This window comes from Nilaparvata lugens, chromosome 1 (assembly GCF_014356525.2).
Source record: "Nilaparvata lugens isolate BPH chromosome 1, ASM1435652v1, whole genome shotgun sequence".
Taxonomy (NCBI): Eukaryota; Metazoa; Arthropoda; class Insecta; order Hemiptera; family Delphacidae; genus Nilaparvata; species Nilaparvata lugens.
In genome coordinates this window covers 36,016,608-36,031,427 of record NC_052504.1, presented here as the reverse complement: position 1 = coordinate 36,031,427, position 14,820 = coordinate 36,016,608, and the positions used below count along the sequence as shown (strand labels likewise).

The 14,820-nt window shown below is 36.2% G+C and overlaps 1 protein-coding gene across 2 annotated transcripts in view; it reads right to left on the bottom strand.

Moving 5' to 3' along the window:
- Window positions 1-13,222, bottom strand: part of LOC111047827 (golgin-45) — a 41,012-nt gene extending 27,790 nt beyond the window's left edge. Inside the window, exons 1-3 of one of the 2 annotated variants that reach the window (XM_039420339.1) lie at window positions 12,803-13,222; window positions 7,238-7,294; window positions 637-1,378 (exon numbers count right to left, since the gene is read on the bottom strand). In XM_039420339.1, the coding sequence (XP_039276273.1) occupies window positions 637-1,378; window positions 7,238-7,244 (749 nt within the window). In that variant the 5' untranslated portion in view covers window positions 7,245-7,294; window positions 12,803-13,222. Of the gene's footprint in view, window positions 1-636; window positions 1,379-7,237; window positions 7,295-12,501 lie in introns of both variants that reach the window. The other variant, XM_039420349.1, reaches the window with a different exon arrangement.
- Window positions 13,223-14,820: the final 1,598 nt, after the last annotated feature.

Here is a 14,820-nt window from a genome sequence, read left to right as displayed (position 1 = left end):
TTTTCCGCTCTAGTGCGCAAAGTATTACTTTGCGTACTCCAGATTTGCAGCATGCCAACGCAAAATAGTTAGTAGGTTATATGGAGCACCAGTGCAGGAAAATCAAAATTAAGTTGATAACACTGACTGTGGTATAGTGAGGTCCACGTTATAATATGGCAGTGGAGAACGGCATTGCCTATTTATTATGTGCTTTGATTAGTTTAATTATTATTATGCAATTTTAAATAAATTAAGGTTTTTATTAACAATAAAATTACACAGAAAAACATTTGATGGATTTCAGGGAATTTTACCCATATTTAATCACTTTTCATATTCAATGGTAACTGTAGGAAAAAATTATTGTGAAATACGTGCGCAAAGTTAGTTTGCTGCACTTAAGAAACCATTATTCCGCACTCGGCTAAGGCTCGTGCGTAAACGTTTCTTTCGGTGCAGCAAACTGTTACTTTGCGCACTAGTTGCACAAATAACTATTCAAGAGTGATAATATTGGAATTCAATCCCAAAAATATCCACATGTTGGTCTGGTATGGTATGGTAAACATCGTAGAATATTCAAACAGTTTTGAGAAATGGTGCCGAACTTTGTAAAAAATGCAGAGCATAATTTAAAATTGAATAGCTACTCACCTGCTCGCGAGGAATTTACTCTGCCAAACTTCGCACTGATTGGCCAGATATTCAGTCTGCTCTTGGTGGGTGCTCAGCTTCTGTGCCGAATTCAGTAATGCCCTAGCTAAATGCAGTTTATCTTCAGTTAGCAAGTGTACTCTTGTTTCTAAATCTTCACCCATGGCTGCTACCAGAAGATTCTTCAATTCAGCATTCACCTGAGCCTGAAATTTCAGCTGACTCTCAAGCTGTTCGTTTTCTTCTTTCAAACGTGTCAGTTCTTCGTTCACCTGCTTAAAATCAGTTTCATTTTCCTGCACAATAGGTTCCTGTTCAGTGGAAGGATTAAGTGAATTGGATTTATTTGTATCATTGCTTTCATCCACCACTGCTTTAGCTTGAGAAGGCTTTATATCCCTTCTCTTCTTATGCTTGTAAGGTATGATTGGCTTGACTGCAGCCTTATACGGCTCATAAGGAACGAATTTCGGTTCTCGGCCACCAAAAACATTTGGAAACATGCCTTCTTTCCTCTGAGGTGTGACATTTTTTGGGAATAAATGAACAATTTGACCTTTAATGGGAGGAGGTGAAAATGACATTTCTTTGAGATCTGGAGGTCTGTAAATGAATCTGTCCATAAGATTTTCCTTCTGTTTGATCTGATTGGCTTCAGACGTTTTATCATCGGTGGTTTCCATTCCATCTCCATCTGTTCTCCTATAAGCACTTAACTGCTGCAAATGAGTTTGAGGAATTTCTGAAAATTAAAATTACAAACTATTATGAGATACAATTTAAACATATCAAGATATAATACCTACATATTTATAGTTGAATTTGATAGGTCTACTTGATTGTTCAATTACAAATAATTACTCAGTCTACTAGGATTCTTCTTATATTCACTTTGAGACTTGATGTGATAAATGTAATTGATTCTTTATAATTAAATTGTCTATATAATTCATTAACAATGAGTGTAGTTGTATACATTATTCTCACATAAAGAAAAAGGTCATGACCACTAAGATAAACCCAAGATCAACTGTCTACTTATGGGAGTAAATGAAAATTTTTAGACATAAAAACAATATTTCGTTGAATTTTATTTAACACTCAGAGATTCTGATTGGAATAGTTTATATGAATTTCATGATGTAGATCTGGCTCTTGATTATTTCTATGAATTGATGAATAATGCCTTCACTTTGCATATACCAAAGAATAAAAAAATAATTAAATCTAGGTATCCAGTTTGGTATACAAGGAATATAATTCAAATGATTAAATCTAAAAATAAGTGTGCGCGTAAAAAATCGTTCTCCAGATACTACTTGAACAAATTCATAGATTTAAGAGCGTCAATAAAATCAGAAATAAATATAGCTTATCAGAGGTACATAGACTCATTACAATGCGACATTAAATCCAATATGAAACAATTCTGGAATTACGTAGGGAGTAAAAAGGAATCAAGGTCAGTGGCAGATTGTTTTGAATGGAATGGATGTAAATATACCAGTCAGGAGGTGCCTCAGGCATTTGCTGATTATTTTCATTCAACCTATATTAATTGCAATAACAATAATAATACTACGCCTCCCGAAAACGACAATGAAGCTAATAATATTAATCATATTTTGCCACCTCTTGATAAACTTCAAATAAAATTTATCTCTGAGGAAGAAGTCAGCTCAGCCATAGATGACCTGAAAGCCACACGCTCTTGTGGACCTGATGGAGTGCCAGGATATATAATAAAAGGATGTAAGGATATACTCACTAAGCCCTTGAAATTCATCTTCAATTTGGCTCTCAAATCAAATAAATATCCTGCAAAATGGAAAGTTGCTAGGATAACACCCATCCACAAATCTGGTGCTAAAAATATAATCGGAAACTTTCGACCGATTGCTATTTTGAATTCAACAAGCAAGGTATTTGAGTATATACTTTACAGTAAAGTATTTAATCACGTAAAGCCTGTAATCTCCCCTTTTCAACATGGGTTCATGCCTTCGCGATCAACGGTTACTAATTTGCTGCAGTTTTCCCAATCTGTTTCCTCTGAGCTAGATGTACAAGGTCGCGTCGATGTAATTTACTTAGATTATAAAAAAGCATTTGATACAGTAAATTTCACAGTACTTTTAAATAAGATGAAAGGTTTCGGACTGTCTGAGAGTCTGATTACATTTTTTAAAAGTTATCTCGTTGATAGGAAATCTTATGTATTATTCAATAATCAGAGGTCTCTTGATTTCACCAACACATCAGGTGTCCCTCAGGGATCAAATCTCGGCCCATTATTGTTTTTATTGTTAATAAATGATCTTCCTGATTACATTGAAAAGTCCGGTATTCTGCTGTTTGCTGATGATGTTAAGCTCTTCAGGCCTATAGCTGGTATTCGTGATTGTGCCTCCTTGCAGCGGGATTTGGACGGTGTTCAGAGGTGGTGTGAATTGAATAAATTAGAAATCAATATTTCAAAAACCAAGTTCATGATCTTTACCCGCCAAAAGAATCCCAGACAATATAGTTATAAAATAAATGATACTTTTCTGGACAGGGTAACGAGTATGAGAGACCTGGGAGTCCTGATGGACCCAGCACTTGAATACAGGGATCATTTGGCTCATGTCATGAATTCGGCCAATAGATCACTAGGGTTTCTCTTTCGTAATTGTAAGCCCTTCACTAGATGTGAGGTCATATTGAATATTTATAATGCAACAGTGCGGAGCAAGCTAGAGTATGCTGCACTTGTTTGGGAGCCATCACAGAGCACTGCCGTAAATGATTTAGAGATTATTCAAAATAAGTTATTGAGGTATCTTTATTTTAAAACGTATAATACATTTTGTCCAATAGCTTTTTCCACCGAAACCTTAAGGTCAACATTTAAAGTCCAGAAATTAAAAACCAGAAGATCCATTAGAGCATTAATGTTATTATATGACATTCTAAATAATAATATATTCATGCCAGATTTCATCAATTTGTTAAATTTCAATGTTCCATGCAATAGACCAAGACTTAATATGCTATTTCAGATACCGTTTGTCAGAACCGTTCACCATTTCAATTCCTACCTGAATAGAACAATGAGATTGTACAATAGACTAAACCCATTCCTTGACCCCTTCTATGACCGCTACAATACATTCAAAAAATCTTGTGAAAAATTATGCTGCTCAATTGATGAATAAATTATTATTTTTGAGCTCTACTAACTCTCTTTTTTTCAACTGTTTCTTCTTTCTTTTTATTTAAATATTTTTCATCCTATACCCTTTTACTAACTTTCTGAATCTGACCAATATATCGTTCTCTTCTAATCTTATTAGTTATAGCCTACTGAATTGTGAATATTTAATGAATTGCGATATTATTTTCTTTTCTCTTGTTTTCTTTTTTAATTGTAACGTTACACTATCAAATGTGTCATTAAGGCTCGTACTGGAGTTTGTCTGTGAGCCTTTCTATGTTTTTATGGAATAAATAAATAAATAAATAAATAGGGTGACTTGAGTGGAGAATTCACATATATTGGTGGTCAAGGGTCTTCAGTAATAGATTTTTGAGCAGTTTCAGCTGATATAATTCCACACGTGATATCATTTGAGGTTTGTCCTGCAACCTTTTCAGACCATCTGCCAATCGTACTTGAATTGAGAGGGGACCAACTTGATAGTCTTCACGAGAGTACAAGAATTATGCCACTGCTGCCGAAGTTAAAATGGAACCCACAAAGGAAGGACATCTATCGGCAAGAAATCAATGCGTTGGTGGAGAGTTTGGATGCAGACAGCGAGCCGGATGGGGATATCAATATTGAACTTACGTGCCTCACCAGTCTAATATATGAGTGCTCCCCACTCAAAAGTATAAGACCAGATAGGCAGATCTCCTCTTTTAAAAAGCAAAGCTGGTTTGACGACGATTGTAGAGCTGCGAGAAAAAAGGTTTCTGATTTATTGAAGGTCTTCAGAACAAACTCTGAAGCTATAAGAGAGCAGTATGTGCAAACGAGGCATCATTATAGACAGTTGTGCGCCGAGAAGAAGAAGTACTGGACCAGTTGTGTGGAGAGTTTCAATACTGTCTCAGATGCCAAGGAGTTCTGGAGTGTGGTTAGAAAGCTAAAGAAGTCACAGTTTCTCTCAGGCGCAGGAATTTCTATTGATGACTGGATGCAGCACTTCAGAAATCTCTTGAACCCAACCGTTTCCTGTGGAAAAATCTGTTATGTAGAGCCCAAAACTTTGGTTGATGTATTAGATTATCCAGTTACACTGCACGAACTGAACAGAGTTCTACTAAAAGCAAAGGATAACAAGGCACCAGGAGATGATAGGATTTCCTACAAATTCTACAAAAATGCCCCCACGAGCTTCAAAGAGAGACTGGTCAGTGTCTTTAATAGGATATTGGATACAGGAGTCGTTCCAGAATCGTTCAGGAGTGCAATAGTGTTCCCGATTTTCAAGAAGGGTGACAGAAATGAACCTTCAAACTACAGAGGCATATCATTTGGAAATACTGTTGGAAAGTTGTTTGCTGGTGTACAATTGCAACGAGTTGAGGCATAGAATATTCAGAACAATGTACTCGGCGAGTTTCAGGCGGGGTTTCGAAGGACATACTCCACATGTGGTAATATATTCAACCTTGTCAGCATTGTTAGAGTAAAGTGCAGTTCAAAGTGCAGTTCTTTATGCCTTCTTCGTAGACCTATCTGCTGCCTTCGATCGAGTTGATAGATACTCTCTTTTCTATAAATTGGCTGCAATGGGGATATCAACGAAAATCATTGATGTCCTGAGAAGCATGTATGAAGGTACAAGTTCAAGGGTGTGGGGACAAGAGGGGCTGTCAGAAGCATTTGAAACGTGTACTGGGGTCAAACAATGCTGTTTGTTGAGTCCTCTTCTCTTTTCCCTCTTTATCAATGATATAGAAGACTACCTAGAGGGAGGTATAAACATCAGAGGGACACGTATTAAGTTACTCGCATATGCAAAGATATTGTGCTGGTAGCATCTCATGAATGGACACTGAAAAAAATGATAGAAGGCTTAGAGAGGTATTGCGAACTGTGGGGTCTACAGGTGAACCTAAGCAAGTCGAAGATCATGATTTTTTAGGAATGGTGGAAGATTGAGACAGTCTGAGAATTGGAATTTCAATGGTGAAGAGATTGAGGTAGTGGATCACTACAAGTACTTGGGAATGGTGTTCACTCCAAAACTCTCGTGGACTAGACATCTAAAGGAGAAGGCTGACATGGCACTGACAGCTCTAAATTCGTGTGCCATAATTGTTCTCAGTGACAAAATTGGCTTTGCTGCAAAAAAAAGAATTTTCCATTCTGTTTCGCGCGAGCTATACTTTGCTATGGAGCACAGATTTGGGGAACAAGGATCTATGATGTGGTGGAAAAAGTACAAAGTACTTTCATCAAAAAGGTGTTCAGTTTACCAATGAATGCCCCAAATTACATCCTGTCTCTGGAAGCTGGACTGCCAAGTTTGTTCGCATACACCCTCAAATTACATGTTAAGTTTATACAGCGAATATCGGCCATGCCCGAGAACAGATACCCTCGAATTTTGCTGTTGGAGGTCATGGCTAGACAGCTTTTTCTGCTCAGGGAGTGGAGAGACATCAGTGATAAGCTACAGATATATCCTTGGAACCGGAGACAATTGGAAGCGTCAATGTTGATGGCATCGTCACCACAGTGGAGCAGCAGTTGGGGGACCGATGTCGAGAGCGGGTGCTGAATTCGCGGAGGCTGGTGTTGTTTCCAAGACTGCAAAAATTCAGCGAATATCTGGAGGTGATATTAGACTTCCCATTGGTGGAGTGGATTTTTAAGGCGAGAACTGAGCTGATTCGCCTCAACGGCTACTCATTCGTTGCTAGCAGTGGACATTGCTCGCTATGCATTTTGAGAAAAGAAGAAGATGTCATCCACTTCTTGGGGAAGTGCCCTGTCTTGAAGGAGTTCAGATGGAGGTACTTTCGGAGGAGAGAGTTGTCAGCGGACGAACTGCAGCCCTTCCTGAACGGCGAGAATTGGAGAGCTGTGGGAGCCTATTGCAGGCAGGCGTGGAGCTACAGATACGCACTGGTCAGGGAGTTCAACTATTGAAAATTGCCAACCTACCCAAATGTCAACAATTGACCTGGGATATAAGCCAGCGAAAAATTAAAGAGTGAAAAATGAAGGACTATGAAAAGTTATTTATTCATTTATTGTTATCTATTTTTCATGCATTTCCTGTATTTCTATTGCAATCAATGAAGGCGTTATTATTATTATTATTATTATTACTGGTCACTCATAATCATTGCCGTTTCTTATTATACTATTTCTAACAAATAAATTAATACATCTTTCACGGTTGTATATAAAAAATTATCACAAAGCGCCTGTTTAAGTAGGTCTACATAAGTTTAAATGCTCCCGGACTATAGTATCAGCATGGTAATTCAAGTTTGCTATTCATGGAGATCGCCAAAATATTTGACCTGAAAAGTGCGTCGCTGATCCAAAAAGGTTGAGAACCCCTGGGTTACGGTATAATAATCAGGAATCATTACTCACTTGACATTGTGATTTGTCTTGCCCTGATGATGACAGCAGCTGCAACTGTCAAAATTGCTGCAACAAAAAATAATATTCGATTAAGAATTGAGAAAATATTGATAGACAATTCATTTTAATGCAAATACAGGTAAATTTGTATGATACAAACAGAACTATTACACTTCATACTAGCATACAGAACAACCCAAAACAAATCTCTGGTGTGGATCAAGAGAAATATTTGCTCTATGAAAATCTAACAATAAGCCATAATACACTTGGGACGTTTTTCACAGAGTCTGTAGACCACGAAAAAAATCAATTAAATGAAATCAAATTTATGAATGAATTGACAGTTAGTAACGGCGGCGACTGCCGAATCATCAGATGATTCGACACATGAGCGGAGAAGTCTACCTACTGAGGGCTGAGAGGTAGTGGCGTAGTGCTCCCATGCACTACCTTAAGGTTTGCGTCTTCGCTTTCTTTCAGAGCATCCTGTTGTACGGCCTGGTTCTCTGGGGTCGACCTTGCGGATGATCTGTGGGGCTGATAGGCTGGCGAATTGTCGTCCTCTCTTTGTTAGAGTATATGCTCTTTATATTTCTTATGCCCTTTGCAGGACCCATGCGAATGTAGATGAGCATTCCAACAGGCAGAGTTTTCATGCGTATGATACAAGAGGGAGCCATAGGTTGGATGTAGCTAGTGATGTGGGCCGGGTAAATACCCAGCGGGTAGGTAAATATAAATAAGGAATTTACCCAAGGCCTGGTAAATACCCAAAAACTGGGTATTTATAATAATTTTTAATGAATTTGGAGAAAATTAAATTGTCTTTTGCCGTAACTATCCTCCAAGGATAGTGAAATGATGATAAAATGTATTCAACAGTCTTTCATTCAGTCCCAAATAGCATTTTACTCCTGAGCATGATTCATTGGGAATACCCAAGTACTGGGTATTTTTCTTATTAATCTTTTTATCTTATTGAAAATGACAAAAATTTGAACTATTATTCAGGGTTCAGGGAGAGGGAAATTTTTACCAGTATCACTTCTCACATGCAGTCCATTTTCTAAAGGAAAATCATAACATAATTTCATAACTGTGGAAGCATGTTAATGTTTTTTTTTATTATAGTGAAGAATTTGATTTAAAATATAAAATTGCTTATATTCTTGAAATATAAATTTACTATAAAATATAAATAATTAATATGAATAGAATGTAACAGATAATTGAACTTATTTTATTTTAAAATAACAGGAATTTAAAATAACAGTACATGATCGGGATAGAACAACAGGCATAGCCCAAAGCTATTCTGTTCCCAAATATTTGGGAATATGATTTTCTATTCTGTTATGATATTATTATTGAGTATAGTTTCAAGTAGAATTAGCTTACTCTTATTTAACCAGTTTCTTAAAATAAAAATCCTGTTAATTTTAAAATTTTGAGTATTATTTGAAAAATAATAATCAAGTCATTGAAAAAAAATTCATTATAACCAAGAGAATGCAATACATTCAATCACAATATCATACAATGACAATAATAATGTATTCATGGGTATAAACATCCATGATTCCATAAATACACAATTTACCCGGGGGTATCTATGAATTTCCGGAATTTATCTGGGGAAATACCCAGAGTATTTACCCCGAGTTTTAAATATCCGAGTATTTTACATCACTAGATGTACCTTATCAAGAGGCTAAGCAGGACACGAACTGGCCTTGCCCACCTATCAAAAAGCTTCCAATAGCAGCAAGAGATCTGCCGGCCAGGCGATTTACTAGACCAGTATATTAAACAGCGAGAAGTATCATTTTGTGCAGGCTATTACCTGACATTGGAAGCACATGAATGTATGATCATTACTCCATCAGAAACATTGTATGGTAAATAATGAATTCTGTCTTTAAGGAATCATAATTGGATTTGCTAGTGGTGACTGAGAGTGATTCTGTTTTGAAAAGTTGAAGATACCATAGAAAAATCATAGGCGAACTAATACCTTTTCTCTATGGTTATACTTTAAGGTAATTTGTATTTATATAGGCTTACCAAACAAATATTTATGAATATCGCGTTCAGAGATTCTATTAGACGATACGAGAAATTTACAGTCGTTCCTTTATTTTATAGTAGGTAAATAACTTAATAAGGATCCTATAGGACTGTTCACTGGATTTTTGGAGGTGTTTTGGGGTGTAAGCAAAAAAGATCGGTTTTTGAGAACCAAAGCTTTAGTAATGTGAATACAATCCTTCAGCCAGCAGGGTTGATCTAGCAGGTTGGTAACTTACTTACTTATGTTGCTCTACAACCCGATAGTCGAGTTTTGGCCTGCTCCACAATCAGGACTTCTCATCCTCTCTCTAACCAGTATTTTAACATACATAAATAAAGAACTCTAAATCTAATCTAATCCAGTGTAGTCGTCTTCCATCGTCGTATTCCCAGCTCTCTGAAGTCCTTTTCCAGCTCATCCAGCCATTTGAGTTGAGGGCGTCCCACTTTTTTTCCAAGAAATATCATCAAAGACTTCAAATTACCTGACAGGGCACTATGCAAAGCTTTGCTCACATCGAACATCACATCACAAACACATCTGTCACTCCTAAAGTCATATTGCCGGTCTGTAATAATGTTATTACAATTATTCAATGTTAAGTAAGCATCAAGTTGCTCCTTGGCCATTTTTGCTAGAAGTTTAGAGAAAACTATTAGTAGAGGAATCGGTCTTACTTCTTACTTCTGATGTCTTCCTCACGGTCCTGGGATCGGGGATGGTCAATGGATGGTCTCCGCTATCAGAGTCGTCAAGAAGGTGTACAGAGTATCTTGCACTATACTCTAAGGTGGTGGTACGTATGCTACTCAATAAATTCGGTCACTGCATAGTACGGTCTTGCAATGAGGTATTTTTTCAGCTTTCTGTGGAATGTTGTCCGTAAATCCCTCAAAGTCTTTAGGCTGTCCGGTAAATAGTTGAAGCAATGTGAGCCTGCCTAGGAAGGTATGTTCTTGAATTTGCCGAGCCTGTGTTGCGGAAGGTCAATGTTCAGCTTGCTTCTTGTGTTATGCGTGTGTTGGCTATTTCTGAGATTCGGGCTTAAGTCTATGGCAAGGGTTATGGTTTCAAAAATGTAGATTGAGACCACTGTAAGCAGTTTGTTTTCGACAGATAATGGTCTACATTGCTTCAGTGCATCTCTTCTTAGGATGGTTCGTAAGGCTTTTTTCTGACTTCGTAGAACTCTGTCCATGTGCACCTGCGCTGATGCTCCCCAGGCAACAATGCCATATCGCAGCTGTGAGGGATATAGGGCATGATACGCGATAAATGTGGTACTGACAACAGTGGTACATCTTATTCTACGAAGTACATATGTGGCTGAAGCTAATTTCTTAGACAAAAGATCAATATGTTCACTCCAGTTCAGGTTCTTGTCCATCATGATACTAAGAAATCTTGTACAATCCTTTGTATTTGTTGGTTCATTGGTTACATTGTTGTCTATATTGAATATCTGTCCCTTTGGAGTGAAGTTTATATTTACTGTCTTGTCTTTATTGATTGATAGTTTCAGTTTCCTACATATATTTGTGGCCATTTCAAGTGTCGAGCTTATATCGTTGCTTTCGGATTCTCTGTCTGATGGGATTATTATGGTGGTATCGTCTACAAATAGTACACATTTTTGGTCCTTCTTGAGATTATTTGGGAAGTCATTTATGTAAATGAGAAAGAACAAGGATCCTAGGAAACCTAGGTGAACCTTGAGGAACACATTTGGATATTTTGCAAAGAGATGATTTGGCTCTAGTCAAGGCTGTGTGCTGCTGATAACTGATTTCAACATACTGATACCTTTCAGTGAAATAGTTTTGGATCCATTCTATGACTTGGCCCTGAATGTTTCAATTTTTTGATTAGGATTTCTTGGTCTAAGTTGTCGAATGCCTTCTGCAAGTCTAGTAACAGGCCTGATGCTATTCAGGTATTTCCCTCTGATATCTGAGATATCACTGATAATAAAAGTCACGCAGATGAGAGTCATGTGGATCCTTTATCATCACATTGTACAAAAGTGTCATGTCCCTACACTCTCTCAATTCTTGAGTGTACCACAATCCAGATCTGCGAACAGAGCTACATCTGGTTTTTTTTATTTATTATTTTACAAAGGCGACTTTCTAGAAGTATTTTAAGCCTAGGTGATGATGATGGGATGAATGATAATACAATGAGGGTTATGAATAAATAAAAATTATAGGTTATGCTATCCACTTGAATTGATTTGAGCTCACTTTGTAGTCCAGAAATAAACTATAAATTTTCAATTTGATTTGATTAAAAACCGAATATAATAGAATGATTACATTCAATAAACTCTCACTACTTAAAAATATTGAGTTATAAGGAAAATTTTGAACCAGAAATAAAACACAAACTTGTGTTTTGAACTGACTTTAGGAAACCTTTTTTGCAGAGCAGGAAACACAGAGTTGAAAATTTACAGAAAAGCACAGAGGAGAAACTTGAAACAATCTCCATCATTGTCAACAGATGATGTCAGCAAACAGTAGCCAGTAGAAACTCATAATACTTCAGAGCATGACCTTTTATTGGACGATATTTAAAAACATTAAGAATTCCATGCAATTTTAGGATCACCATTAGTCTTACTAATTTCAGCATCCACTAGCCTATAAGTGCATCATGATCAGTAAGCAGTGGGTTTATTATATTCACAAGATAATCAGATCGATCAATTTGTAGCAATAATATCCAGACAGTTTTGTGGGCTTGGGGTCAGAGACAAAAAGATATCAGCAAGTGTATCACAGTATTAGCCTTTCGATCACTAGGTAGTCAAATTGAAATGCATATTGAAATCTCCACCTATTAAGATTTTGTTACCTCCACCTCGCCTAAGAAAAAACCCAGTACAAGCTTCAAAACTTACAATTGGTGAGCGGTACACAAGTACAATCAAATCATTCTGTACCAGACTTGAGAAAGTCACCTCAAATGTTCAAGCTCCACACAAAAACGACCAATATAAATATTGTCACTTATTTCACTTTAGGCCTACTTATTTGAATTTTTTCTACTTATCTTATTGATATTTTGATTACTTATGGGAACGGACTCTCCAAGGAAGTCAATTCTATTCTAGAAACCGTGGGTGGACTACAAAACACTAACCAGCAGTAGAACATTGAGCACAAAATGGCAAATTCATGCAATTATTTCTACTTACCAAAATCTACGAACGTAGAACAATGTTATAATTAGATTTATTCTGACCTTCATCAAAAAATTTAAAACTGCAATTTTCGGATCTTCCAAGTTCACGTCATGTAGAGCCTCCATTTAACAATATTTTACTGTACCAAGTCAAGAACCATATTCGTATTATATGACTAAATTCTAATGTTAAAAACAGATTAATATAATTATGCTTCTACGGGTAGGCTACACAAAAGAATGTTTGTTTGAATAGTTATTCTTTAGTACTCTAACTTTTTACTAATAAAATGTTTATTGATAGGTAGGCCTACCTTGATACTTGAAGATTGATGTAGCCTACGTACGAATGTGTATTTTATGAGTTATAAGCAGGCCTATACATTTTTGAATCTCTGGAACGACAAACTCAATAGAATTGAATTTATTTAAAACACATATAGTACAAAGGAATATTGTATAAGTGTAAAAATGGTAAATTGTATATATTTTTCCAATTAATTTACACTTTACACAATAAAAAATATAACCTAACCTACTTTCCCAAACTTGAATCCCTATAATAGTTCGTTAATAGGCAGTTAGGCACAGTATACATACAGTATGGAAACTTAGCTAGTACCCTGACGCAAAAACCCGCCATCTTGTTAGGAAGCGCCACATTATTATATATATAGTGAGGTCCACGTTATAATGGTAGTGTGTGATTTTCAATGGTGTTGCTATCTTTGTCTATCGTTCAACAAAGCAGATGGCGCTATCTCTTTCACGCATTGCGATGTTTATTTATTTATTTATTTATTTATTTATATATAGTCTATATATTTATTTATTTATTTATTCATTTATTTATTTATTTATTCATGGAGACAACAGGCTACCCCTAATGTGTCTCCTTCAAATACAACGATACAAGATTATTATACAATGAAAATACAATGAACAAAGTAACTTACAATTGAAATATTGTTAAAAGAGAAAAAAACTATAGAAATACAAGAGAAGGAAAAAATAGATGTATATAATAAAATAATTATAAAACGGAATATAGAAATGAAAATATTCTAAAATTGAAATAAAAATGTTACAAAGAATGGATAAAACTAACAAATGAATGTCAGAGGACTGATACCTGCTAATGAAGCAACAGAATGAGTAAGAAGTACAAGTACATAGTGCAATAGATACACACCTATATACAGCAACAAATAATCGACAACACAACTGAGCAGGGATATCTCACAATAGACTGTTTAATATTCTATAAAATTTTCCACGAGAGAACCAGAAGATGTCCAGTTGCCCAGAGAAACAGTTGAAAAGTCTTTGATTTCTGTTAACCGGAGAATTATAGTGACTCACAGTTCTGGAACAGGGCACAAGAAAAGAGAAAGTGGAGCGACGTGATATGATAGATATATAAATATTGACATATGAAAGCAAATATGGGGAATCTATTCTATTATTTAATAAGCTATGAAGGAAAATTAAAGACTTTACATCTCGTCTTGTTTTTAATGATTTCAATTGAAACATATTTCTCAGAGTGTCAGAGGGAAAGTCAAACGGACAATTGAAATTGAATTTCCTGAAGTACATGGACCTTAAAAATTTATTTTGTAAATGCTCCAAAAGTAGTACTTGATCATTACAATAAGGGTTCCAAATTTCAGACGCATAGGTACTCAAGAATACTTTGGACAAGAGATTTATACAGGAATATTATGGGTGAGACATCATTGAAAGGTGAACATGTAGGCCTACTCAGGATAAACCCCATCTGCTGATTGGCCCTGCTACACAAAAGGTCTATATGTTTATTGAATGTAAAATCAGAGCTGTAAATCACACCCAGGTCCTTAAAAGACTCTACCTCCTCCAACAGTATACCATCAATACTATAGATGCATCTGTGTGAAGCTACCTGCCGGGAGAATGATAAAGTTTTGCATTTAGCTATATTTATTCTAGGGCCATTATTCATACACCATACACTTAGTTTATCAACATCCATTTGAAGGCTAAGGCAGTCATCAGGGCTCGAAATCGCTTTGTACAACTTCACATCATCTGCATACATAAGACAGGATGAACCATCAAAGACAGCAGGGAGATCGTTAATGAATAGGAGGAAGAGAAGTGGTCTAAGGTTAGAACCCTGAGGCACTCCAGATGTACAGTTGGAAGTTCTAGACTTGAAATTATGTACTCCAACATACTGCACTCTTGAATGCAAATAGCTCTCAACAAGATTTGCCAGGCTTGTACAGAAACCAATCGACTTTAGTTTTTTAACTAATACTCTGTGATTGATTGAATAGAATGCCTTTGA